The following is a 25,496-nucleotide window of genomic DNA, read 5'->3' on the forward strand; positions in this document are numbered from 1 at the left end:
CACATGTAGTTCATGGAAAAATAAGAACTGAAATGGTATTACTGTTATGACCAGCTCGTCCGAACCTCGTGTGTGCCACGCCTATTGTTAATCGTTGATCGTGTTAATTCCCGATTGTGATCAGCTGTGTCCTGTTATTTCTGGCTAGTCTGGTGTATATTAGTCCGCGTCTTCCTCTGTTTCCCAGATCAGTCAATGTAATTTTTGATGTTCGTCGCCCGTCTGCCCTGAATAAACCCCGTATTTAAGTATTCACGGCTCTCTTGCCTACTTCCTCATTCACCGGCCCGCCAAACGTAACAATTACGATTTTGAGACGTGTTTTTGTTTTTCGGTTTTGTGATATAGCCAAAGGCCTCTGCCTTTTATGGGGGTATTTTTAGCTTTTAGAATAACTTGTCAGTACATTTTGTGTAGATTTTATTTACGTGTATTTATTTTGCCATACGTATGAGTTACACGAAAAGAAAATAAAAAATATAGAAACCCAAAGAAAAGTACTTGTGTCCAGTGTTTCATCCAGTTTCAAGGCCAGCATGACAAAACCTTCAGCTGAGCTTCCATTCAGTTGGCTTCCTGTGCCAGATTGGTAATCGAAGGATGGATGGATGAATGAATGGATGTACTCTTTTCTGTACATGCTGGAGCAATGGTTTAGCAATGTAGTATAAGCTTAAGCAATAAAACAAAACTCAAATTTCATGATATGCTCTCCCAAAGATATTTGAATGCAGGTAAATGTAAAAAAATGTCATCATCAAATAAGCATGAAGTGCTTCTTAAATGTTATTCGGCAGCTGGTGGAGCATCAGGATTTGCTCCTGCAGTCTCGTTTCCAGTCTCCTCCATCATCTGGCTATATTTGCTTTTGAAGAATCCAGCCTGAGAGAGCAGGGATAATGTGGTTATAATCACATAACAGAGGATAGTCTGACTAGTGCATAAAAAACACAGTAGTCTCCCTGTATCCCCGGTTTCAGTTATTTTATTTATGTGTGTGTGCGTGCGTGCGTGTGTGTTAGGGGTGGCACGGTTCACAAAACCCACGGTTCGGTTTGTATCACGGTTTTAGGGTCACGGTTTTCGGTTCTGTACGGTTCTTGTTGTTTTTTCTTTTAATCTTTAACACTCCAGAAATGTACTTCAGCATATGATATATAGCTTAATTATCCACAATTTAGGATACAGTATTAAAAAAGTTATATCATGTAATCATGCATAAACTGAATTTGACTTGACTTAGAGCACATTATTGGGACCATCTCTGAGGAAAGCTAGGTGAGATTTTGATACAGCAAGAGGAAAGACTGATGATTGATTGATTGATGATTTCAACATGCTTTTCATTTATTTGGCAAAAAAAGGAGAACGTGTATTGCCATCTACATGAATGTATGTGCCTTTTTAGCACACAAAGATTGCAATATTACAGAATATCTTGCATTTATCAAACTGGTCAGACACTGTGCAATAAACAGAATTTTTAGGAACATGGCAAATGTTCACATTGCAGCATGGAAGCAGGCTCACTGTTACAACGCTGACCGGGGAAGCAGAGGCGAGGAGACCTAGGATCGGGGGAATGCGGGGTTTAATGAGCAAAAGGAACACAGACGAGCGGAAAGTTACAATATAATGACCGGACTGGAGAAAGAAACGGAAACGCGGACTAAATACAATGGAGTAATGACAAATTTGACAACAATCAGGAACAGCTGGTAAACATGGGGAATCCACACAGGGTTAACGAGGGGGCGTGGCACACGGAAAGAGCGGACGATCGAGGCATGACACTCACTGGAGTGCTTTGTCACAGATAACTTAATTTTCTTTAACAAAGTGCCTAACCGTACATTAAATAAAGTCACACAACAAAGGCGCACAACAGTGTTCAGATGTTGTGCTATCGGTTGGCTGAAATTTAAACGTTTTCTTCAGAGACAGGGTGGTAAAGCTGAAAACACGAACTAAACGCAGCAAACGAAAGGCTACCGGAAATTACTTAGCTGGCTGAACTTTTACCGGAACTACGTCACACCGCTCTGTGCATATAGCCTATTCTTTCGCGCGAAAGAAAAAAAAAAATAAAAAATTCTTTCGCGCGAAAGGGAAACACACTGACGTCACATACGGGGCACGAGGCTACATTGCGCATGTCATGAACCGTCGAACCGTGCGACGCATGCATGCTCCGAACCGAGACAAGCGAACCGAACGGTTCGGTTTTTTTTCATGAACCGTGCCATCCCTAGTGTGTGTGTATATATACACTGTATATTACTGTATGGGCAGTGGTGGCTTAATGGTTAAGGAAGTGCACTTGTAATTGAAAGATTGCAGGTTCAAATCCCTGACCAGCAAGGTACTACTGAGGTACCCTGAGCAAGGTACTGCCCCCAAGCACTGCTCACCAGGCACTGAATTATCTGCCCCCTGCTATGTCACATATGGGTTAACTGCAGAGAACACATTTTGTTGTTGTGCACTGTGTGCTGTGGTGTGTCAACACTGATCACTAAATTCTAATTCTAAAAAATTCTGTATTTGATGTTGGTAATGTCTTACAGTGTGTAATTTATCACTTACTATAGGTATATACAAGAAAGTTACGTTCTGCGGGTGAATCACTTTTATCTGCAGTATCAACCATCCTCCATAGGTCTTGGAAAGTATCACCAGTGGATATGCAAGGACTACTGTATATATATTTTTAGTAAAAAAATAAAATAATGACACTGACCTTGTAGAGCGCAGCTGTGATTAAAGCAAGGAGCAGCAAACTTCCAACTACACCACCTATAATTTCTTTGGTGAAGTTTGGTTCGATGTGTATCACCACATGTGTCCTAACCTGCAGTGAGTAGGAAAACAAACAGAGCACTAATGATTATTTATAAATGTATGAAACGTGTATCACGTGCTGGAACTCCCTCTTTAACAGTTTTCAGTAAAATGTGAGAAATGACTTAATCATCTTAATCATATTACCTCAGCACTTGGATTGTGGTCCTTAGTAGCAGAAACAAACTGGTTCCGGTCATAATCCAGAACTAAGCTACTGACCAAATCTACAGCCATGAGCTGCGTCTGAGAGGAAAGAGACAGAAACTTAAGGGCTCTGATGGGAAACTCCCTTCCCTTCATGCCAACCTATTTTCATCCATACAGTTACAATAGGTACCAATTTACCCCAGCAGCCTGCCGTTATATCAGTTTCTCTCAACCTAGTTGTCAGGGACCCCAAGCCGGTCTATGTTTTTGCTCCCTACCAGCTCCCAGTTGGAGCAAAAATATGGATCGTTTGGGAGGGGCCCCGAGGGCTGGTTTGAGAAACACTACTTTAGATTAAGAGCAGAAAATTCATGCCAACATGGAACTAAGTTTACATGAGATCATGTGAGCCTGAAGGTCCCACTGCCGCAGCATGGTGAATGAATAGTGTCACCTATGCTGACTTATAAAATGAAGCTCTAAACATCTACACAAAACACAGTACCCTTTGAGACCTATGAGATTCATAGCAGAACACACATGGTGACCTTCCGTAAATTCTCTCCATACATTACTGTACTCTTAGGATTTTTACATTTTTCCACTGGGCATAATGTCTTATGGAGTAACACAATTCCAAGAGATTCTGCAGTACTAACCGGTATTACAAAACAACTCTACGGTGAACACAAATTCTGCTGTTACCTGCTCTATCCACCCCGATTTTACTTCGCCAGAGATGTTATAGAAAGTGTCTTGCAGCTCTTGCATGTGAACCGTACACTTTATCACTGCACAAACTGCAATAGTGCAGTTCTAACAGAGAACAAGAAGGAGAGAGAGCAAGAGAATGACAGTCAGCATGGGTGATCTTTGTGGAGGTCCACTTCTCTCTTTCTGCATCCGAGATTAACAGAATTTTTTTTATACAAAGCTCCAGAATATGTTAATTACTAATAGACACTAGAAATCCATCTGAAAACCAATGATCAAGTATTCTTACCACAATCGGTGTCTTCTTCAGTATCTCCACAAAATTGGTCACATTTGGATTCTCATCCTTTTGGTTTTGACACCCTGGAATCTACAAATTAACAATTATTTTAACATGCAACATAGTTTCTATTCCATTTACAGTACGTGTTAAACAACTGTTTGATGCTTCACACTTAATGTATTGCATTGTGCAGACCTGTGTCTATGTATGTATTGTCAGTACTCTTATGGAACCTCATCATCACCATCATCATTACCCTCGTCATCCGCCATGCTTCATTTTCAGTCAAATGAGGCCAAAAGAACATCATCACTAACCACATACTGACTCTGTTAGTATATTCCCACAAACTCTCATATAACCATGATTAGGAGATGAGTTGGTCAACTGTTCCACTGCCAGGCTGGAATTCATATTTTTCCTCCTAATTCCTAAATTCGACCACTGAGTGCTATCTTTACCACAGTACCCTGGTATAGAATTTCCACGTCTTCAAAGTATAATCCCATATAGGTTGCACACACCATTTAGAGCCTCTTTTTCAAAACAGGAACTACCACTCCTGATTGCCAGTCTAAAGGCAGACCCCCTGGATCCATGGCTACATTGATGAGATGCATCCAGGTTTTTCCTTCTCTCAAGACAGATCATATCTACCCCTGCAGTCTTTCCATTGTAGAGGCTTCTGAACACCAGGCTAAGAAGTTCATCAACGTGTTCCTTTCATCACTCTGCAATATCCACGGGGTTGATCAGCTCTTCTCCACTCCTGATAAACTTATCTCCGTCCAAACTTATCCATGGTTCTGCCTCCACCTCCATAGGCAAAAATTTGCCAAAACATCTTTGGGACTGCCCTCTCTCCTGCAGCAGCTCCAAACTCACCCTATGCCCAAGATATTTCCATGATCTCCTTCACTTTAGATCTTCTTGCTTTATTGTACTGTATGTTTCCACTATCTCAGGGCAGCCCTGTGCAAGCATTGCCCTGAAGGCCTCCTTCAGCTTAACAGCTTCCCTCAACCGAGGTCCACCAGCGGTGTGACTATGTAACTTTATGACTCTGACCATTGACCTTTGACTGATGGTGTTCTGCTACCATGCACAGTTATGGGCATTCTTGAATTTGAACATAATGTTATGGAAGATCCATGGCTTTCACAGACATCCAATAATAGCTTCCACTGGGGTGTAGATATGGAAGGGCAATTTTCTCATTCACGCTCCCCAAGGTACCTCCATCATTACCCACATACACATTGAAATCTCCCAGGTGGACCTCAGACTCTGTAGGAAAAATACTTTTGACCACCACACCCATTTTTGTTAAGCCTGCTGGAAGTGCCAAACACATGAACAGGAGGCATGTAATGATGAATTGTGAATCGGTTAAAAATCGATATGAATGTATGACGATTTAAACCGGCTGATGTGGAAAATGAATCGGAGGAGTACTTCACGGTACTTTACTTAACAGAAAAACTGGTGTAATGTTATATTTGATTCCACAATGTCAGTTTGATGTCAGATGTCACTGCGTATTCCCGTCAATGTCATACGTTAGTTTTTGGTTTTGACCGAACGCGAGATGGCGTGCGAATTTTAACTTGAGGACCCCCCCCCCCCCAGATCTTAAATCGGCGGTGTGGCCGCATCTTAGCTTTCCGGAAATCACAAACGAAAACGGCGAGAAAAGCACAGACAAGACAATGTTGCGTGCAAACATTGTAAAAGACTGATAACGTACACAGATAACACAACGAACATGCTTCAGCATGTCCACCAGCAGCACAGTGAGCCCAATTCACCACCGCCAGAGCGAAGATTAAAAGGGCAAACCAGCTGAAAAGCTGCATGTGCAAGCCTTAGTTTATTTGGTAACGCTTTATATTAAGTGCACCTTCATAATGCAGTACACTTTAACATCCTAACATCCCTTAACAGCTTTAATATACATTAATAACAAACATTACATGATTATAAAATTATAATGTTTGTTATTAATGTATATTACAGCTGTTAAGGGATGTTAGGATGTAAAGGTATACATGCATGATGTTTATGAATGATTTCTGAATACTTAATGACATTAGAACATAAGAACATAAGAACTATACAAACGAGAGGAGGCCATTCGGCCCATCGAGCTCGCTTGGGGAGAACTTAACTAATAGCTCAGAGTTGTTAAAATCTTATCTAGCTCTGATTTAAAGGAACCCAAGGATTCAGCTTGCACTACGTTATCAGGAAGACTATTCCATACTCTGACTACACGCTGTGTAAAGAAGTGCTTCCTTAAATCCAGTTTGAATTGTTCTCCCGCTAATTTCCACCTATGGCCACGAGTTCTTGTATTTGAACTAATGCTGAAGTAACTATTCGGTTGAACAGCATCCAAACCTGTTAGAATCTTATAGACCTGGATCATGTCCCCCCTCAGTCTCCTTTGCTTGAGGCTGAACAGATTTAGCTCAAATAACCTTTCCTCGTATGACATTCCTCTAAGACCAGGAATCATTCTTGTGGCCCTACGCTGCACCTTTTCTAAGGCCGCTATGTCCTTTTTAAGATATGGTGACCAAACCTGTACACAATATTCTAGGTGAGGTCTCACCAAGGAATTGTATAATCTTAGCATTACCTCCCTTGACTTAAACTCCACACACCTGGAGATGTACCCCAACATCCTATTGGCCTTTTTTATTGCTTCCCCACACTGGCGAGAATGAGACATGGAAGCATCAACATACACACCAAGGTCTTTCTCATAATCAGCTACCTTTATTTCAGTAGGTCCCATAAAATACCTGTACTTTATATTTCTGCTCCCTACATGGAGTACCTTACATTTGTCTATGTTAAATTTCATCTGCCAGGTGTCAGCCCAGTCACTAATTAAATTAAGATCCCGCTGTAGCTGCTGAGCCGCTAGTTCAGTATCTGCTACACCACCCACCTTGGTGTCATCTGCAAATTTCACCAGTTTACTGTATATATTGGTGTCTATATCATTTATGTAAATTAGGAACAAAAGTGGTCCTAAAATTGAACCCTGCGGTACCCCACTATGAACGCAGGCCCACTGTGACATCGAGCCTCTTATAACTACTCGCTGCTTCCTATCCGTTAACCAGTTATCAATCCAAGTCGCTACAGTTCCTAAAATACCTGTCGCTTTGAGTTTAAGTGAGAGCCTCTTGTGGGGAACAACATCAAAAGCCTTTTGGAAATCTAAATAGATGACATCATAGGCCTTCTTATCATCAACTTCCTGAGTAGCTTCCTCAAAAAACTCCAACAGATTTGTTAAACAGGATCTACCTCTCCTAAATCCATGCTGGCTATCCCTCAAAATGTTATTTGAGTCCAGGTAATCTACCATTTTCTCTTTGATTATAGCCTCCATAACTTTACCAGTTATACAAGTTAGACTGATTGGCCTATAGTTTGACAAATTACTTCTATCCCCTTTTTTGAAAATGGGCGTTATGTTGGCATGCTTCCAATCAGAAGGTACCACACCTTCAGATAAGGATTTTTGAAACAGTAATGTTAAGGGTCGGCAAATAATATCCCTCATCTCTTTTAACACTATAGGTAAGATGCCATCAGGGCCCTGTGATTTATTTATTTTGAGCTTAGCTAGGCTTTGCAAAACATCAGCTTCAGTTATATATATATTAGTTATAGACGATGTTGAATTAGTAATAAGAACTGGTAAGTTACTAGTGTCCTCGACAGTGAATACCCGTGCAAAACTATCATTGAACTCATTCACTATGTCAATGTCGTTTTCAATTATAAGACCCTTACTATCCTGCAGATTAGTAATTTCAGCTTTTAGAGCTCTTTTAGAGTTAAAATACTGGAAGAAACTTTTAACGTCATCCTTAGCCTCCAATGCGATCTTCCTTTCGACATTCCTTTTAGCTCGTCTAATGTCATTTTTTAATTCAGCCTGTAGATTTAGATACTCTTGCTTTATTATGTCATCATCAGTTATTTTCCATCTCTGGAACAAAGCCCTTTTCCTCCTTACTTTATACTTTATGTCCCTATTAAACCACCTAGGTTGCAATTTCCTAGATTTATTCTTGCTAGAAACAGGTATGAAGTCCTCTTGTACTTGCAATAATGTGCTTTTAAAAAATTCCCATGCCTCTTCAACAGTTTTGTTATTTAACTCCATCCAGTTCACGGTTTCTAGTTTTAATCTCATACAATTGAAGTTAGCCTTCCTAACATTATATATTTTTGATTTGGACTTTGCTCTTCGGGCACTAAACTTAACCTCAAATTTAACCATGTTATGATCGCTACTGTCAAGTGGTTCTAAAACATCTAATTTACCAATCCTGTCCTGGTTATTAGACAAAACAAGATCAAGAATGGCATCTCCCCTGGTAGGGGTGTTAACAAACTGAGTAAAAAAACAATCCTGTACTAATTCCACCATCTCAAGTTCATTTTCAGAAGAGCCAGCAACAATGTCCCACTGTATCCCCGGTAGATTAAAATCACCCATAACTACCACATCATTTTTATTGCTCATAATCCTAATATCACTGTATAACAATCTGCTTTCCTCAGCAGCTACATTGGGTGCTCTGTAACAAACACCGACAATTAGGCTATTTGAGTTTGTAGCATCTAATTTTACCCATATAGCTTCCGTACTTTTACTTATATCAGTAAGCTCCCTTGCCTGCAAGATTTCCTTTACATATACTGCAACACCACCTCCCTTCTTACCTATACGGTCTTTACGGAACAATGTGTAACCATCCATATTATATTCTTGTCCATCCTTATCACTCAACCACGTTTCAGTTATTGCTATAATATCATAAGAGTCCGATGAGATAATAGCCTCTAAATCATGAATTTTATTCCTAATACTCCTGGCGTTTAAATACAGACAACAAAGGGTAGGCTTATTACAGTGCCTACTTATAATATGATTTTTTTGGGCTTTCCGTTTCCCCCCAGTTACATACTTAACTAACCTCCCTGCCCCCCCAGTCCCTAGTTTAAACATTCCTCAACTACTCTACAAATACGCCTTCCCAGTACACTGGTTCCCCTCCGGTTCAGATGCAACCCATCCGGCTTGAACAGGTCCCACCTGTTCCAGAAGGTCCTCCAGTGCCCCATAAACCTAAACCCCTCTTTCCTACACCATCCTTTTAGCCACGCATTTAATCTCCTTATCTCAGCTAACTTAGCCTCACTTGCGCGTGGCACGGGGAGTATTTCGGAAAATACCACCATGGACGTTCTGCTTCTAAGCTTATTGGCGACTTCTATAAATTTATCCTGCAGAACAGCCCTTCTACCCTTGCCTATGTCGTTGGTGCCAACATGCACCACGACAACTGGATCCACCCCAGCTGGGGCCAAAAGCTTGTCCACACGATCTGGAAGGTCTCCTACCTGGGCACCAGGCAGGCAAGACACCGTACGGGACCCTCTATCACGCGTGCACACATAACTGTCTACTCCCCTAATAATTGAATCCCCCACTACCACAACCTCCCTCTTTCTGGGGGGAGGGGGCTCCTCAGTGCCCAAGGGCCCACCTGCTTCCCCAGTCCCTTCCGGCTCTAAAGCTGGAAGCACCTGAAACCTGTTAGACACAGACACCTCAGGTGATGCCGCCTCTGTAACGTGTGTACGCCTTTTCCTGCGTCTACGACCTACGGTCACCCAGCTCTCTCGACCTCTCTGCTCTTCATTCTCCCTCCCCCCCGTTAGTGGCGTACACACCGTCTCCCTAAACGGCGTATCAACTAGCTCATCTAACTCACTGTTGCATTGGATGCGAGCCAGTTGCTCCTCAAGGTCGCGAACCTTGACCATGAGTGAGTCCACTAGCTTACATCGCTCGCAGATGAAGTCCGACTGGACACTAACGTCCAGAAGGGCAAACATCTTGCAAACGCAACACTGAGCTGGCCCCATAATTAACTAACTCACTATGACCCCGTACTCCCAGCCCAGTAAATTTATATAGTGTATTTAACTATAAAGATTAATTTGCGTAACAATAAATGCAGTAACGTGCGGAGTACACTAAAATAAGTTATTACTTGTGTTAAAACGGAACTTAATTATTATTTTATTAAAAATTTTAAACCTGATAAACTTACTACTACTTACCAGAAGAACTTCTGCCTGAACCAAGTATGAACTAAAAACAAGGCGAAATCGAAGTTGCTCTTGGGAGGTCGAAAAACCACAAAAACCCCCTCACAGCAGGCTACTGCCGGAGCGGGAAAAAAGTGGAAAATGTCCTCCCGGCCCCGACTGGCGACCGAGCAAAGCTCAGGAGCAACTGTCCTTTTCCGACGCTTGGTAGCGATACCGACGTTAGATGTTATTAGTTATAATCGCCCCGCGGGTGTTTGTTACGGAGTTTAAACGCGGACAGAAAAACGCCGCACACGCGACACCCGCAGCTCTCTGTCGGTAATAATCGCGCTGTTGATTAACAGACAGGACAGACAAGCACTCACGCTGACCGAAATAAGAACAATAAATAGAAATAAACAGCCACCCACGTAAACAGGTAAAGCACACAAACACTCAAAACACTCAAAACACTCCAAAAAAAACAATCCCAAACAATCGCTGCAGCTCAACACCACTCTCTCGCAGCAATCCCAGCAATCCTCGCAGCAATCCTTGCTCTGTAGGACTGACAGTGATTATGAAGGTGTACTGAATGTTTTATGAATGCAATACAAAAGCACCATGAAGGTGCAGTTAATGCAAAGCATTACTGTTTATTTACAGTATTTGAAGATTTTTTTTAATTTATTTTGATTTGGGATTTTATTAATAGTATTTTATTCAATTTCAGTTGCACTGTTAAGAAGAGGACATCTTTTGCACAGTTTAGAAAGATAAATAAAGGAATATTTTTTAATAAACTTGTTTGCAGCTCATTCTGTCAAAAAAACGTGAGAAAATTGTATCGTGAACTCAAAATCGTGAATCGTATTGAATCGTGAGTTGAATGTATCGTCACATCCCTAATGAATAGTTACTTTTCTTCCTAGCCAAAATATTTAACCTCCCCAGCTCTTTCTTGCCAGTTGGTGAGCTTCCTAGATGGTTTCATAGCACTGCTTACCTGAAGGCTGCTTCTGTTGGTCCAAATATCTTTGCCTCCCAGCTTAATTGGTGATTTTATAGTCACTGTCACTTCAGGATTTCTGAAATGATTCATTACCTTTGAGAAAAGCAGTGGTGTGAAAATCAGTCAGACATTAGTTATAAATCCAGTTTCATTGATAAGAACATCCACAAGGTTGGTGTAACTTGTATAACTGATCCGTATTCATGACTCACGAAAAATATACATTTTAAACTACAATGAATAAAAATGGTATCGGTGATGTGTAGCTTAGCAGATGAGGGATCTGTGCCTATATTTGGATGGTTGTGGGAGAATCCTGAAGCCAGCGGAGTAATCATATCACTCTTAGGATCTTGAGAGACTGTTCCAAGGATGCTGGATACTCGCTGATCTCGTGAATATGTACTTGTCATGGACCAATCTGAGGAAACCCCGTTGACGTCACGCAGGGATTCTCTTTCGCACCCACGGGGGTTTCTTGAGAAGGCAGTGTTGCAGCGACCGAATTGCTCACTCCCCACTGGCTCCGGGAACTGAGAGAAATGGTTACAGTACGCCGCCCTCCGACAACTGAAGCTCATTGGGGTTAATGGATGATCTTACTTATTCGCTTCTGGCACGCCAGCCAGACGCGAGATCTTCAGCATTATTTGCAAGTTCTAGCAGTTCTGTCCCATATCCCCTCCACCTGTCTAGACCTCTGCCTATACCTGCCTGTTATCCTGACTCTGATCTGTTTTCCCCGACGACGATTCTAGCTTTGCCCTCTGAGTGCTGAAGACGATCGGCAGATTTCCCGCCTGTCCCCGGACCTGAGCCTGTCTTGCCCGTTGGATTCCTACGAAGATCGCCCGACCCCCGCCTGTCTCCCGTCCACAAGCCCGGAACCATGTTTTTGAATTTCTTTCCCTGCATTACAGTCCGTTTAATAAAAACCGCCTGTACCTGACTGACTCACTGCGGCGTTCTCCCTCTTCACACGACCCCTCTCTGTGACAGACCTAAATTCTGCCCTCACCTTCATACACGGTGTGCAGAATTATTAGGCAAGTGTGTATTTCACTTGTATCTTCTCATCCGACCAATACTTTAAGTCCAGATGAATCTCTAATTAAGAATCAACTGTTTCAAAACAGCAAAATGTTCAGTATTTGGTCTGAAATTGTTTTGAATATTTTGTTTTAAAAAAACAAAATAGTAAAGTACCAGTCAGAGGGATGCAAAACGATCGAAACTGCCAGACTTTTGAAATGTGATCACTGTAGAATCAAGTGGTTTGTTGCCAACAGCCAAAGAGGACTGAAGAGGCTTGTAGAGAGAAGATGGGACACATAAACTGCCAAAGTTCTATGTCAAATTAAAGGGGAGACTTCCAGAAACTTTCGAGCATCAAATGCCATCATTTTTCAAAACTGTGCAATCTGAACAGAATCTCCAGACGTTCTAGGTGCAGTGTGCTGTGTGACATTCCTAAGGTTATAAACGCTGAAACAATAAGGCATGTAAGGTATAACATTAAGAACGGGCACAGACACATCTCAAGACTGATGGTACAAAGGTTTTGGGGACAAATGAGATGAAAGTGACTTGATGGAGCAGATGGATGGGCTACTGGATGGAGATCCTCTTCAAGCACCAACAAGGTGGTGGAGGACAGATGACGTGGACGGCAGTTATCAGTGATGAACTTGTCAGACCTTTCTGACTTGCAGATTAACCACAAGGTCTATTGCCAGTTTCTAGAAGATACCTTCTTCAAACACTGGCACAAGAAGAAGTCAGCAGCTTTCTAAGAGGTTATGATATTCCTGCAAGACAATGTCCCTCCCTATGTATCAAAGTATTTAATAGATTGGCCTAGAAAGGCTTGAAACGTGATTCAATTATGGCCTGCCCTCCTTCATCACCTGACTCAACCCCTTTGAGAACTACTGGGCCTTACCAAAGTGTGAGATTTACCAAAGTAGCAAGCAGTACCCTTCTCAGAGCAGCCTCTAGGGGGTGGTCCTAGCTGGCTCAGCTAATATAGGACATGATCAAATCAAAAACCTGATTGGTTCAATGGGCAACATGGTTCATGATGGTCATTGAGAAGAAAGCTGGCTGTACTGGGCATTAAACTGGGTGAAGTGGGCTGTATAGAACGGCTGATAGCTTGTTATTCCTTATATATACTGAACTACAAAAATTGTTGCTGCTGATGGTGAACAGAGAATATCCACTTAGTTTCTGATTGCTTAATAATTCTGCACACTGATAATCAAGCGTTTTTCTTTTATTTTCTTTTGTCAAAGTCAAATGTAACATTTTCTCGCTAAATAAATTTACTTTGTGCACAAGAAAGCTTCTGAATTCTTTTATTTAAGTCTGCCCAACTTTTGCTAAAAATCTCCAGGAATCACAAACGAAATCCAGGAATAGTACTTGCCTAATAATTCTGCATACAGTGTATAAACAGAACCAGTCCAAAGTTTGGGCAGACCAAGTGGTCTACAAAGGAGGGTGATAATGTCACCTCACATTACCTGGCAACCTGACCTTAATCAGAGAGTGAGACACATTACCTTAAATGAATGAAGTACAGGTTGCTTCAAATCACTCTTCCCAGCTGTGAAGTTAATGTAAGTAGTCGATTCCTCAGAGCTTAAATTCAAAATAAAATTGAATATTAATTACAGCTGTCAGCCAAAGACAGAACAAAATTTTAACAGCATACAGTAAATATGAAGTATTTCTTACATATAAAGTAATGCATTTCAAAATACATATTACTTATAAGAAAAAAATCTAATTCATTTATTTAAATACATATTTTTTTTTCCTCTAGAAATGTACTGGGGCCTGGCATAGATATGCCATATAATATAATAATGTACAAACCTTGTCACCTGAAAGTAAACTGAATATTTTACACCAAGACTTTTTCTTTTGAAGTTCTCATTCCCTGTGTGTTGTCCATTTCCACTGAAAATGAAACCGGGAGAATGTTATATTGACAAAAAATACTCTGACCATAATATCCAGCCCAACATACATTACAGTAACTGAATTTTAACAAAGTTAAAGATTTAAAATTAAAACTATATCTGGGCAGATTTTATTGTGTGATAAATACTATATGGTTTCCTTGTAGTTCCTGCTCATATCAATATTATGTATGGGCAATTAACTGTTTCCCTAGGAAAATATGCAAATTGGATAACGTAAAAAAAACTCTTTTTTTTCAGTTAAAAAAAAAGTTTCAGTTAAGCTTGAATGTTGGGTGACACCTCTCAAGCACATATTCACAATACTTGACACTGAACAGTGTGACGTCTGTTTTCTTCAAAAGATAATACTAAACATACTGTAAATGCACCAGCAAAATCTCCTCTATCAGAGCAGGCTTAGAGGGGTCATTACCTTGTAGCGTTGGCTGTAAATGTTACGTTTTTATTAAAATGACTATTGCCATCTATGCCAAAACTGAGCACAAAGGAAGCCTGGGGATGACATAGCTGAATGTTAATAGAATGACACTCAGAATTTCAGTCTTAAGATTGTTTGTGAAAAGAAAGTTTGGATAAATTTAGCTGATACATTGACAGGAATTACATTGAAACACAATTTAACTACTATTCTGCCTTAGGTTTAATAGTATACTTAATAATACACCTCAACCATTAAACTGATTGTGTGTTTTAATTTTCAAACAAAAAAGTGATCAATTTAATAATAGTACAATTAATAGTCTTCCTAACGGTACTCATAGGAAATTCCAGACACACAGAACAGAAAACTGGAAGATCCACCATAAAATATACGCAATTCAAGTACTTTCTAGATGCATCTTTAAATTCTCAGTATAACCACCAGTCACACATTTTCTAATTGTTTTCAGAGATTGAGGAATGTAATACTGATGACAATAGTGAATATTCAAATTAGCTGAATACAGTAGTTTTGGACCTAACCTGGGCTTTGCTATGGAAAATGGGCCTGTTGATGCTGCAGGAGATCTGCTCCACTGTGGTCTCATCCAGAAAGGGCAAGGCATTGCACTGAACTTTTGCCCTACTGGAAGCATCCTAAAAACAATACAAATGATTTTTTTCAATAAATGTCATTGGGTTCATGTTCGCTCGTAACTTGCAATGCTGATCGTCTTATTGTCCCTCACCTGTACTTCAACTTTTCTGTACGACAATCCTATTGGATAGGTAAAAATTATATGGGTGTTGTATGAATTCTCCCCTCTGTTCTCCACTGACACTAGTATGTTCAACTCCGATATTATGCCAACATGCATTTCAGATACGCTGAAAAAGAAAAAGAGCCACAGGCTTGAATACTTCATGCTGAAGGAGAAACCCTACTTATGTGTAATTAGTGATCAAATATAGGTTAAGGTATATAAAATGTTTGTCTTTCTAATCAACAGTTTTGCATTGCATTACTCTTACCTTAGGAAATTGAAATCCACTTTAAGGTCATCGATACACACCTTATCAGGACCACAGTCTATTTCAAAGTCTAACTAAAAATAGAGGAGAGTTCATTTAAATGGCATAATAACTTGCAACATGTGTTACTATCATACCAGATAGAAAATAATGATATAAAAACTCACTGGATGGGATGAGCTGACTTGTGAAGCTGGGTGCAGGACAGGGGAAAGGTTTTGTTGAGAGGGCGTGTCTGTAAAGCTGAATTTTACCTGATTTTGTAAGGGATTAAGGGCATCTTCTGGGCAAGCCTGGGAGACAACATAAGATAAAAATGTTGAGCATACCTTCAGAGATCATGTGACACTACAGTCTATTCTCCCATCAGGCGCTTAACAAAGAGCCTAAAAAGTTATACGCTCTTGAGTTACACCCTTATTAGCGTGGCCACATCCACCACCCTTAACCTGAAAAATAAGGCACGGCCGTACAAGAAGTATAATTAATTCATCAAACAAGAAAAGGGGGCTATGCAATCAATGATTGTGGCAACAAGCAAAACGTGGTACGTGGACTATTTCATTTATATTGTGAACCTAATTGAAATCGGCAGAAACCCTTCTATTTTGAAAATGAAAGCATGGTGGTAGCTTGCTATGCTTAAATTTGGTCATTCTCATGAACATGAGAATCCTTAGACAAAAATGAAATGTTACAGTAAAATGAAGTGTTTTGAAAATTTAAATTACCTTAACTTATTAGGCAAGTTAAAATTATGTCATTTATAGCCCTGATTTAATGATCCCTCAATCCATCCATCTGTTTTCTGTAACCACCCATCCATCATCGTGACAGCTTAACCCCAACTGGGGTTGCGGGGGGGACCAGAGCTGATCCTGGGTAAATGGGGCACAGGCGGGAACCAACCATGGGTGGGCGCCAACACACCACAGACACTCACACAGCCACCCTCACATTCACATAATTACAGGGCCAATGTAGAATCGCCAATTAACCTGTTGTGCATTGTTTTGGACCGTGGGAGGAAACCAGAGCCCCGGCTGAAACCTACGCGAACACAGGGACAGCGTGCAAACTCCACACAAAACGGACCTACGCCCGACCCAGGGATCAAACCCAGGACCTTTTTGCTGTGAGGCAGCTGCGCTAACCACTGCCCACTGCTGCCCATTTTCTGCAACCACTTATCCTATTCAGGTTCGTAGGGGGTCTGGAGCCTATCCCAAAGGCTATGTACAAGGAGGGAACAACCCAGGACGGGGTGTCAACCCACCGCAGGACTAAGTCACATACCATTCACTCACAAATACACACTTACAGGCAATTTGGTAACTCCAAGTAACCTCAGCATTCACCCAGTTTCTTAAACCGCTTGTCCTATTCAGGGTCGCAGGGGATCCGGAGCCTATACCGGAAGATATGGGTGCAAAGCGGGGAACAACCCAGGATGGGGCACCAACCCATCACAGAGGCCGACTATTGTGATATTTAATTCTCATCCATCCATCCATCCATTTTCTGTAACGACATCCCTTTCAGGGTCATGGGCTTTAATTCTTATATATAATTCCTATATAATTATGTGAATTATTCATATGTGTTCTGGACTGTAGCATTAACTTCTAAATGTATAATAAATGTGAAAAGTTTTGTTATATGTTTGGCTTTCTGAACACTGCAATACTGCATTTGGCCATGTAGAGGTGTGTGACCTAATATAGCCCTCCAGAGCGCGTAGTGAAAAATGCAATTAAAGTGCTTGACAGAATGCGGGGAAGGGTCATTTACATGCGACATGCGCGTAATTTGGTGTTTCTCTGCCCCAAACACATGTGCTTATAAACCCTACACTTAAAGCCTAGGACACATCGGCTGTTATCAGGCTAGCAGCCACTCTGCCTGCATGAGACGCAAGTCCCAGGCATGGCTCATCTTTTGTGGCAGCGACACGTCATCTAGAGGTTCGGCGTGGCGCCTCTTTTTCATATATGGTGGTTCTCAGCAAAAATAACCAGTTAAAAGATCTGTTGATAGTTATACTGACATAATACTAGCAACGTTACATAACCCACACCTTCCACTATAGTTTCATTGTCTAGGTTATCCATCCATCCATCCATCCACTTTCTGCCGCTTATCGGGGGTTTGATCGTAGGGACAGCAGTCTACGCATGGATGCACAGACCTCCAATACCTCTCACCAGCCATCTCCTCCAGGTCCACCAGAGGAATACCAAGGCATTCCCAGGCCAACTGAGAGATTTAATCTGTCCATTGTGTCCTAGGTCTGCCCTGGCGCCTCTTCCTGGTTGGACATGCCTGAAACACCTCCCCAGGGAGCCGTCCTGCAGGCATCCTAGATGGATGTCCAAACGAGGCAGAGGAGCAGCTGCTTTGTCTGAGCTCCTCACCCTATCTCTAAGGCTGAGCCCAGTCACCCTGCGGAGGAAGCTGAATTCTGCCACTTGTATCCGCAAATCAGTCAACTGTAAGATACAAATTCTCACACCACGCACAGCACTATTTACAACACTTCACATTAAACACTATATGAGACCTTACTCTACAACACAATGACAACACAATAAATGATGACTACACAAAGCCACTTACTTCATTAGTTAGTGACTTAAAAATAACTGATCCATAAGATAAAATGATTATGTCTGATACATGACTACAATCTTTCTTAGTTTTTGTCCTTGCACTCTGAATGTGTAGCGAATTGGCCATAGTAATGAACGGATTCATAATGAAATATAACGAACATGCTGTTGATTATGTATTCATTTATTAATTGGGAAGGGGGGCGGTTCTGCTGATATTGGGCTGGACGGGATCCTCCTATTTCTGACATCCTGGGAATGCACACACCTCTCTAAAAGTGTTAAAGTCACAGTATATCAAAACTTTAGTTCTAAAGGTTGATAAGAGTCAACACGACAGGTTAATTAACATAAGACGTTCTCTTATGTTAAGAAAGTTGGCAATATATGTACAGTATTACTGTAATACCAGCCAAGCATTGGCCAGCACCCCCCACCCTCCCAGATGACCCTCATTTGCCTCCCTGAAATCAATATCAGCAAGGAGGGATGCCTATACACCCTTTCTGTTTCCATAGGAATTAAGAGGGTAAGTAGCAGCCAGGTGCTGCTATTCAAATGCACTTGATTAATTGATAATCAGTGTGTGACCACCTTTATAAAAGCAGAAGTTTTGGTAGTTTGCTGGTCTGGAGCATTCAGGTGTGTAACACAATGCCAAAGAGGAAAGACATCAGCAATGATCTTACAGAAGGAATTGTTGTTGCCCATCTGTCTGGGAAGGGTTATAAGGCCAGACTCCAAAGAATTTAAATTCCATCATTCTACAGTGAGAAAGATTGTTCACAAATAGAAAACATTCTAGACAGTTGCCAGTCTTCCTGGGAGTGGAAGTGCCAGGAAATTCACCCCAAGGGCAGTTCTTCCAATGCTCAAAGAAATTGCAAAATACCCAAGAGCTACATCTCAGACTCTACAGGCTTCAGAATGTTAAATGTTAAAGTTCATGACAGTACAAACAGAAAAGACCAAACAATTATGGCTTGTTCAGAAGGGTTGCCAGGAGAAAGCCTCATCTCTCTAAGAAGACTGTGGCAGCATGGCTTAGGTATGCAAAGTTGCATCTGAACAAACCATAAGAATTGTGGAACAATGTCCTTTGGATTGACGCAACCAAAGTGGAGAATTTTGGCTATGATGCACAGACTCCAAGACAACACAAAACCGTATAAGGCAATTATCATCCAATTTGTGAAGCGAGAGTGTAGAGATGATATGGAAGCTTACTAAGGATTCCGATACACAAGCTGGAATCCACTTTCTGGAAGATTTTACAAAGGAGAATAAATAATAAATAAATGATACAAAATTAATAAAGCAAAATGATTTAACTCACTATTCTACATTAATAAATTTTGCAGATGCAAATATGTTGGAAACGATGTCTCCCCAGTTCATCCCAAATACCACTCGGTGCTTTTTTAATCGGGGCAGTCGCATCCTGAACTTTTATGCCGGTGCACCAGTGTGAATCAGTGAATCTTATCTCTCATAGACAGCGGTGTTTTCCACCACTCAAATAATTTTGCTTTATTAATTTTGCATTATTTACTGAGCTCACAGCTGGTGTTATTAATATTTTCAGGGGTCATTATGCTTCCAGGCCAAAGGAGGACATGTCATTTATTGCGAATATGCTTGTATTCGTAAGCTGTTGCATGCAAAAGCACGCTTTTTTGTGTGTCCAGAGTTGCTAGGTCCATGGTTTTCTCACCCAATTGGGCTATTTTGAAAATACAGTTGCAGGTAAATATTAGGAGTTCACGGGTTGCAGGTTTTTGGACTGCTTTCATAAAGTTCCGCAGCAGCGGACTGTAAGGGGAAAAAGAAATTAATTGTTATGAATGCAAGTGACTCCTTATCGCGAGTAATACTGAATCACCAGACACCAAAAGTTTGAGACATGCACAGGGAAAGCAGGGTTGCCAACTCTCATGCATCTGGTGTGACACTCATGCATTCAGACTCTCATGCAAGCAATTTTATGGCAAATGCACATTATTCCATTATAAGCCCAAAATTAGCTACATCAAAAGTGTTGGGATAGTTTGCAGGCCCTACAGACTATTTACAAGGTAATAAAACTGTTACATACATGCAAATGCGTGTGCATGTGTGTGCAGACTTGTCTTGAATTGAAAATCTGACTCCAGCCAGTTGACCAAAGTTGGCAACCCTGGGAAAGGAGAGTGCGTCTGTCTACGTTTAAATCATTTGAATGTGATCAGCATTCAAAGTACTAGTTTATTTCTTTGAGATACAGTATTTCAAATATTGGGCTAGTTTTAGCTTCCATTGGGTGGATTTTAAGCAGACCTTGGGTTGGAGATTTTTGCTGGACTTCGCAACACTGTGTGTGTTGGTGTTTGGGAAGCTGAAAGATGGTTCCTGGCTCATCTGACCTTTAGGAGCATTAAATTGAAATCACTATGGTTAGGTTATTTAGCAGCGAGTTCATTACGCGGATGTCGCTCGCCATTATGGCTTGAATGAATCGATAGTCCGCTACATCAAGAAGGATAAAAAGAATACATGAGCCATATATGTTTTTATTGTTATATATTCCATTATGTATACAGAGGGAGAGATGTGTGTGTGTGTATATACACTCACCTAAAGGATTATTAGGAACACCTGTTCAATTTCTCATTAATGCAATTATCTAATCAACCAATCACATGGCAGTTGCTTCAATGCATTTAGCGGTGTGGTCCTGGTCAAGACAATCTCCTGAACTCCAAACTGAATGTCAGAATGGGAAAGAAAGGTGATTTAAGCAATTTTGAGTGTGGCATGGTTGTTGGTGCCAGACGGGCCGGTCAGAGTTTTTCACAATCTGCTCAGTTACTGGGATTTTCACGCACAACCATTTCTAGGGTTTACAAAGAATGGTGTGCAAAGGGAAAAACATCCAGTATGCGGCAGTCCTGTGGGCGAAAATGCCTTGTTGATGCTAGAGGTCAGAGGAGAATGGGCCGAGTGATTCAAGCTGATAGAAGAGCAACTTTGACTGAAATAACCACTCGTTACAACCGGGGTATGCAGCAAAGCATTTGTGAAGCCACAACATGCACAACCTTGAGGCGGATGGGCTACAACAGCAGAAGACCCCACCGGGTACCACTCATCTGCACTACAAATAGGAAAAAGAGGCTACAATTTGCACGAGCTCACCAAAATTGGACAGTTGAAGACATTGAATGTTGAGACATTCAAATGGTAGTGTCAGAATTTGGCGTAAACTGAATGAGAACATGGATCCATCATGCCTTGTTACCACTGTGCAGGCTGGTGGTGGTGGTGTAATGGTGTGGGGGATGTTTTCTTGGCACACTTTAGGCCCCTTAGTGACAATTGGGCATCGTTTACATGCCACGGCCTACCTGAGCATTGTTTCTGACCATGTCCATCCCTTTATGACCACCATGTATCCATCCTCTGATGGCTACTTCCAGCAGGATAATGCACCATGTCACAAAGCTCAAATCATTTCAAATTGGTTTCTTGAACATGACAATGAGTTCACTGTACTAAAATGGCCCCCACAGTCACCAGATCTCAACCCAATAGAGCATCTTTGGGATGTGGTGGAACGGGAGCTTCGTGCCCTGGATGTGCATCCCACAAATCTCCATCAACTGCAAGATGCTATCCTATCAATATGGACCAACATTTCTAAAGAATGCTTTCAGCACCTTGTTGAATCAATGCCACGTAGAATTAAGGCAGTTCTGAAGGCGAAAGGGGGTCAAACACCGTATTAGTATGGTGTTCCTAATAATCCTTTACTGTAGGTGAGTGTATATATATATATATATATATATTAGGGATGTGCAAAGTAGCCGGTATTTGTATCTGTATTTGTATTTGTTGAGGGGGGAAAACTATTTGTATTTGTATTTGTATTCGAGTAAAATTCAAAATAGGCATAAAAATCCAGTTTTTTGCATTAGACTTCTAATTTACATTATAGTGTACGTATTCTTTAATTATATCCATTATAATAATTATGGATATGCAATATTGGTTGATGTTTTTCCATAAATCCAGCAATGAACATGTAACAAGGAACGTCATTGAAAAGAAAATAACATAACAGCCATTACCTCATCCATGGTTAAATCAACAACTAATAAAATACCATTGTGAACAGTATGAACAGGTGCGTAATTTTCAGGGGGGGTCATGACCCCCCCAATAATCAGATCCAGCCAATATAACCCACCCAATAATCATGTTTCCCCCATAATGGGTGGAGACCTCAACCCCCCAATGTTCCAGCCAAAGTTACGCCCTTGATTATGAACCCCAACACCACCCGTCCTTGTTGGAGGACGCTGAACAGACAGAATAAAAACAAATAATACTTCAAAGAACTGTTCTTCTTCTGAAAGAACTTCTTTCTAATGCACAGAAAGCGAAGAACTAAACTTTATCAACCCCTGACTGGGAGATCTGGCAGAACAAAAGTTATATTCTATATAATACTGTTACAAACTAAAAGATGCAGCCCTGCTATTGTCAACTGTCTGCCAAAAAACAGACGCAAAACAGGTTTTTTTTATGTTTTTAAATTTTTTTTTTTTTTTATGTTTTATCTTAACCATAACTTAACCATATTTCACTTGGAAGAAGATATCTTCTGCCAACATACTCTCAGTTAAATTTCTCCATGTTGTATTTTGTGAACACAAGCTCCTCCACATGTGAGGGGAGCAGTCTGGAGCGATGTGGGGACACAATATCTCCTGCTGTGCTAAAGATCCTCTCAGAGGAGACACTTGTTGGGGGGCAGGTGAGATATTTCATTGCCACATGAGCCAGAGCTGGCTGTGGCTGCATCATTTTTGACCAGAAGGTCACTGCAGGATCTGAGGTCAGTGATTCAGTGCTGTCCTCAGCTAAGTAGCTCTCAACTATCTTGAGGGAGGTCATAGCACCAGCTTCTTTTACTTTTGTTTTCACATCTTGGTAAAGTTGCGGTATTACTGTGCGAGAGAAATGCCAACGAGATGGTAGTTGGTATTGAGGTGCAACCACATTGAGAAGCTTGCGAAAACCTTTATTCTCCACTACTGAGTAGGGCATCAGGTCAAGGCAAATCATTTCTCCCACTGTGTTTGTTATTTGCTTTGCAGTGGGGTGGTTGGGTGGATAAGCCTGTTTTGCATTAAATGCAGCTAATATAGGTGATTGAAACTGACTTGCAGGGGCAGAACATGGCTGTGATGATGATTTGGTGCTTGTGGAGGGTTTGGCAGAACATGGTTGTGATGATGAATTGGTGCTGGTGGGGGAATTGGTGCTTGTGGGGGGGTTGGCAGACAGTACCAGGAGAGGATGCTTTAAGTGCATGTGATTATGCATAGCAGATGTTGACAGATGTTTGATATCTCTGCCTCTGCTGATTTGACCTTTGCACACATTACATATCACTTTGGTTTTATCTGTAGCACTGACTGTAAAATGCTTCCACACAGAACTTGAGCAAGTTTTTTTGGCTGGTGGAGGACCAAGAGATGGCTCAGCAGCAGCCACACTCTTTTCTATTTGGCTGCCCAAATCCATGTGGGGAGTTTCAGCTAAGTTAATTAGTGACGGGAGGCTATGCTAAGTGAGGGATAATGTACAGGTAGCCGGTTGTTATCGCAGAAATAAGCCCCAACAGCGTGATCAGGACCCGACGCGAAGCGGAGCTACGTAAGCGGAGCTACAGTACGTAAACAGGTAGAGCGAACATGAGAGCACCCGACTGCAGACGTCAATAATGCAGCGTAATGGAATAATCTCCCGATGAAACTCCGCTTCCTGAAAGTTATAAACTGCCTCCGGAACTAAGTTAAGGTACAAAAATCTATTCAACAAAAACAGTGATGCAGTTAAGTCTTTTTTCGCTCAGCCGAGCCTTCTATGTTGCTGTGTGGAGCAGCCTGTGTCAGTCGCCTCTTTTACTCCCCCCGACTCCTGAACGTCACTCACTCACTAGCTCACTCACTCACCCGGGCATGCACTGCGGTCTCATGAGGAAACGCAGCTTTTTGATATAAAGTTTTTCTTGTTCCCGAATACAAATATTTTTTAAGTGTTTGTTTGAAATAAGTATTCGTTAAAAACACGTTATTTGTGCCTTTCCGAATACCGTATTCGGGTTCGGCTCCACCCCTAATATATATATATATATATATATATATATATATATATATATATATATATATATATATATATATAATATGGAACATGAGATTGCACCAAATCCAGATCATGTGTGTGTCTACAAGAATCCAGGGATGCCGTTGTCCGTGTAACAGTTCCATTGTGTAATGTTGACTAGAGTTTGTTCACCTTAAAGCAGGAATTTTTGAAAGGAACTACTCAAAATTGTCCACAAGTCCCAGACTTCAGTCCAGCTGCTTTGCTTGATTCCATATAGCTGGCATGTGGATCTGCTCTGGGCTGAGTATCAGGTAGCATGCTGAATTGAACATACTAGCATCCAAGCTGCTCTCTACCCTTAAAGAAAAGAGGCTTGAAATTGTTGAAGGTAATTATTAATTAATAGAGCTCTTGTCTTCACACTGACTTTGGATAAAACAGCAACTATCTTCTGACTTTATTTCCTAGTTATTTATTTAGTTATTGAAACCTCTGGGGGGGGGGGGGCAAAGTAACTATGGGTGGGGACCCAGAAGCCAGATCCTGTACATTGTACGCTATTAATAAATACTTAATTATTAAAGTGAGTTAGGAATGCATTAGTAATCAACAATGCCACTTACTAATGCTTATTTAAATATTGGTTAGGTAATTAACATATATGCTTCAGTATTTACCAATGTTCTAATCATTAGTAAATGCATTACTCATCATGGCATAAGTTCAACAATATATGCTTATTTGTGTACTAGTATTGTAAAGTGTTACCAAATAAAGCGATTTAAAGTGTAATACAATGAAATGCATGTGTCATTGGAACATACTTATTTATGTGCCACCCAGTGGCAGAGCACGAAAGCCAGTAGAGGGCACACTAAAGGTGTACTAAAATGGGGCTGTCACATGAACTTTGCAGAACAGAAAGCGCACAGACCAACCGATTTCCTTGTATGCTCTTTAATATAACATTTATCCCCTCCCCTTCCTGTCACAAAGCACATTACATAAAAACAGTCACAAGTCATTCCCATTCTACGTACTTATTTTGTACATACCTTCACAATATCTGCCTAGTGGTTGTGCACTGGGTCTAGCCTGAGCGCAATGGTATACACAGTGCCATCCATGATGAGTGAAAAAGGTGCATTAAACGCATGGGAGAA

The 25,496-nt window shown here is 41.1% G+C and overlaps 1 protein-coding gene across 1 annotated transcript in view; it reads right to left on the minus strand.

Annotated features, from left to right (window-relative positions):
• Nucleotides 1-407: 407 nt before the first annotated feature.
• Nucleotides 408-25,496, minus strand: part of LOC111839462 (integrin alpha-M-like) — a 93,081-nt gene continuing 67,992 nt past the window's right edge. Inside the window, exons 18-30 of the mRNA XM_072712687.1 lie at nucleotides 15,739-15,864; nucleotides 15,572-15,645; nucleotides 15,289-15,427; nucleotides 15,083-15,196; nucleotides 14,532-14,611; nucleotides 14,010-14,093; nucleotides 13,694-13,772; nucleotides 11,124-11,222; nucleotides 3,995-4,075; nucleotides 3,697-3,807; nucleotides 2,989-3,087; nucleotides 2,741-2,851; nucleotides 408-882 (exon numbers count right to left, since the gene is read on the minus strand). Coding sequence (XP_072568788.1) covers nucleotides 787-882; nucleotides 2,741-2,851; nucleotides 2,989-3,087; nucleotides 3,697-3,807; nucleotides 3,995-4,075; nucleotides 11,124-11,222; nucleotides 13,694-13,772; nucleotides 14,010-14,093; nucleotides 14,532-14,611; nucleotides 15,083-15,196; nucleotides 15,289-15,427; nucleotides 15,572-15,645; nucleotides 15,739-15,864 — 1,293 coding nt within the window. The 3' untranslated portion in view covers nucleotides 408-786. The remainder of the gene's footprint in view (nucleotides 883-2,740; nucleotides 2,852-2,988; nucleotides 3,088-3,696; nucleotides 3,808-3,994; nucleotides 4,076-11,123; nucleotides 11,223-13,693; nucleotides 13,773-14,009; nucleotides 14,094-14,531; nucleotides 14,612-15,082; nucleotides 15,197-15,288; nucleotides 15,428-15,571; nucleotides 15,646-15,738; nucleotides 15,865-25,496) is intronic.

The sequence above is a fragment of the Paramormyrops kingsleyae genome, chromosome 5, assembly GCF_048594095.1.
Source record: "Paramormyrops kingsleyae isolate MSU_618 chromosome 5, PKINGS_0.4, whole genome shotgun sequence".
In the NCBI taxonomy this organism is placed as follows: domain Eukaryota; kingdom Metazoa; phylum Chordata; class Actinopteri; order Osteoglossiformes; family Mormyridae; genus Paramormyrops; species Paramormyrops kingsleyae.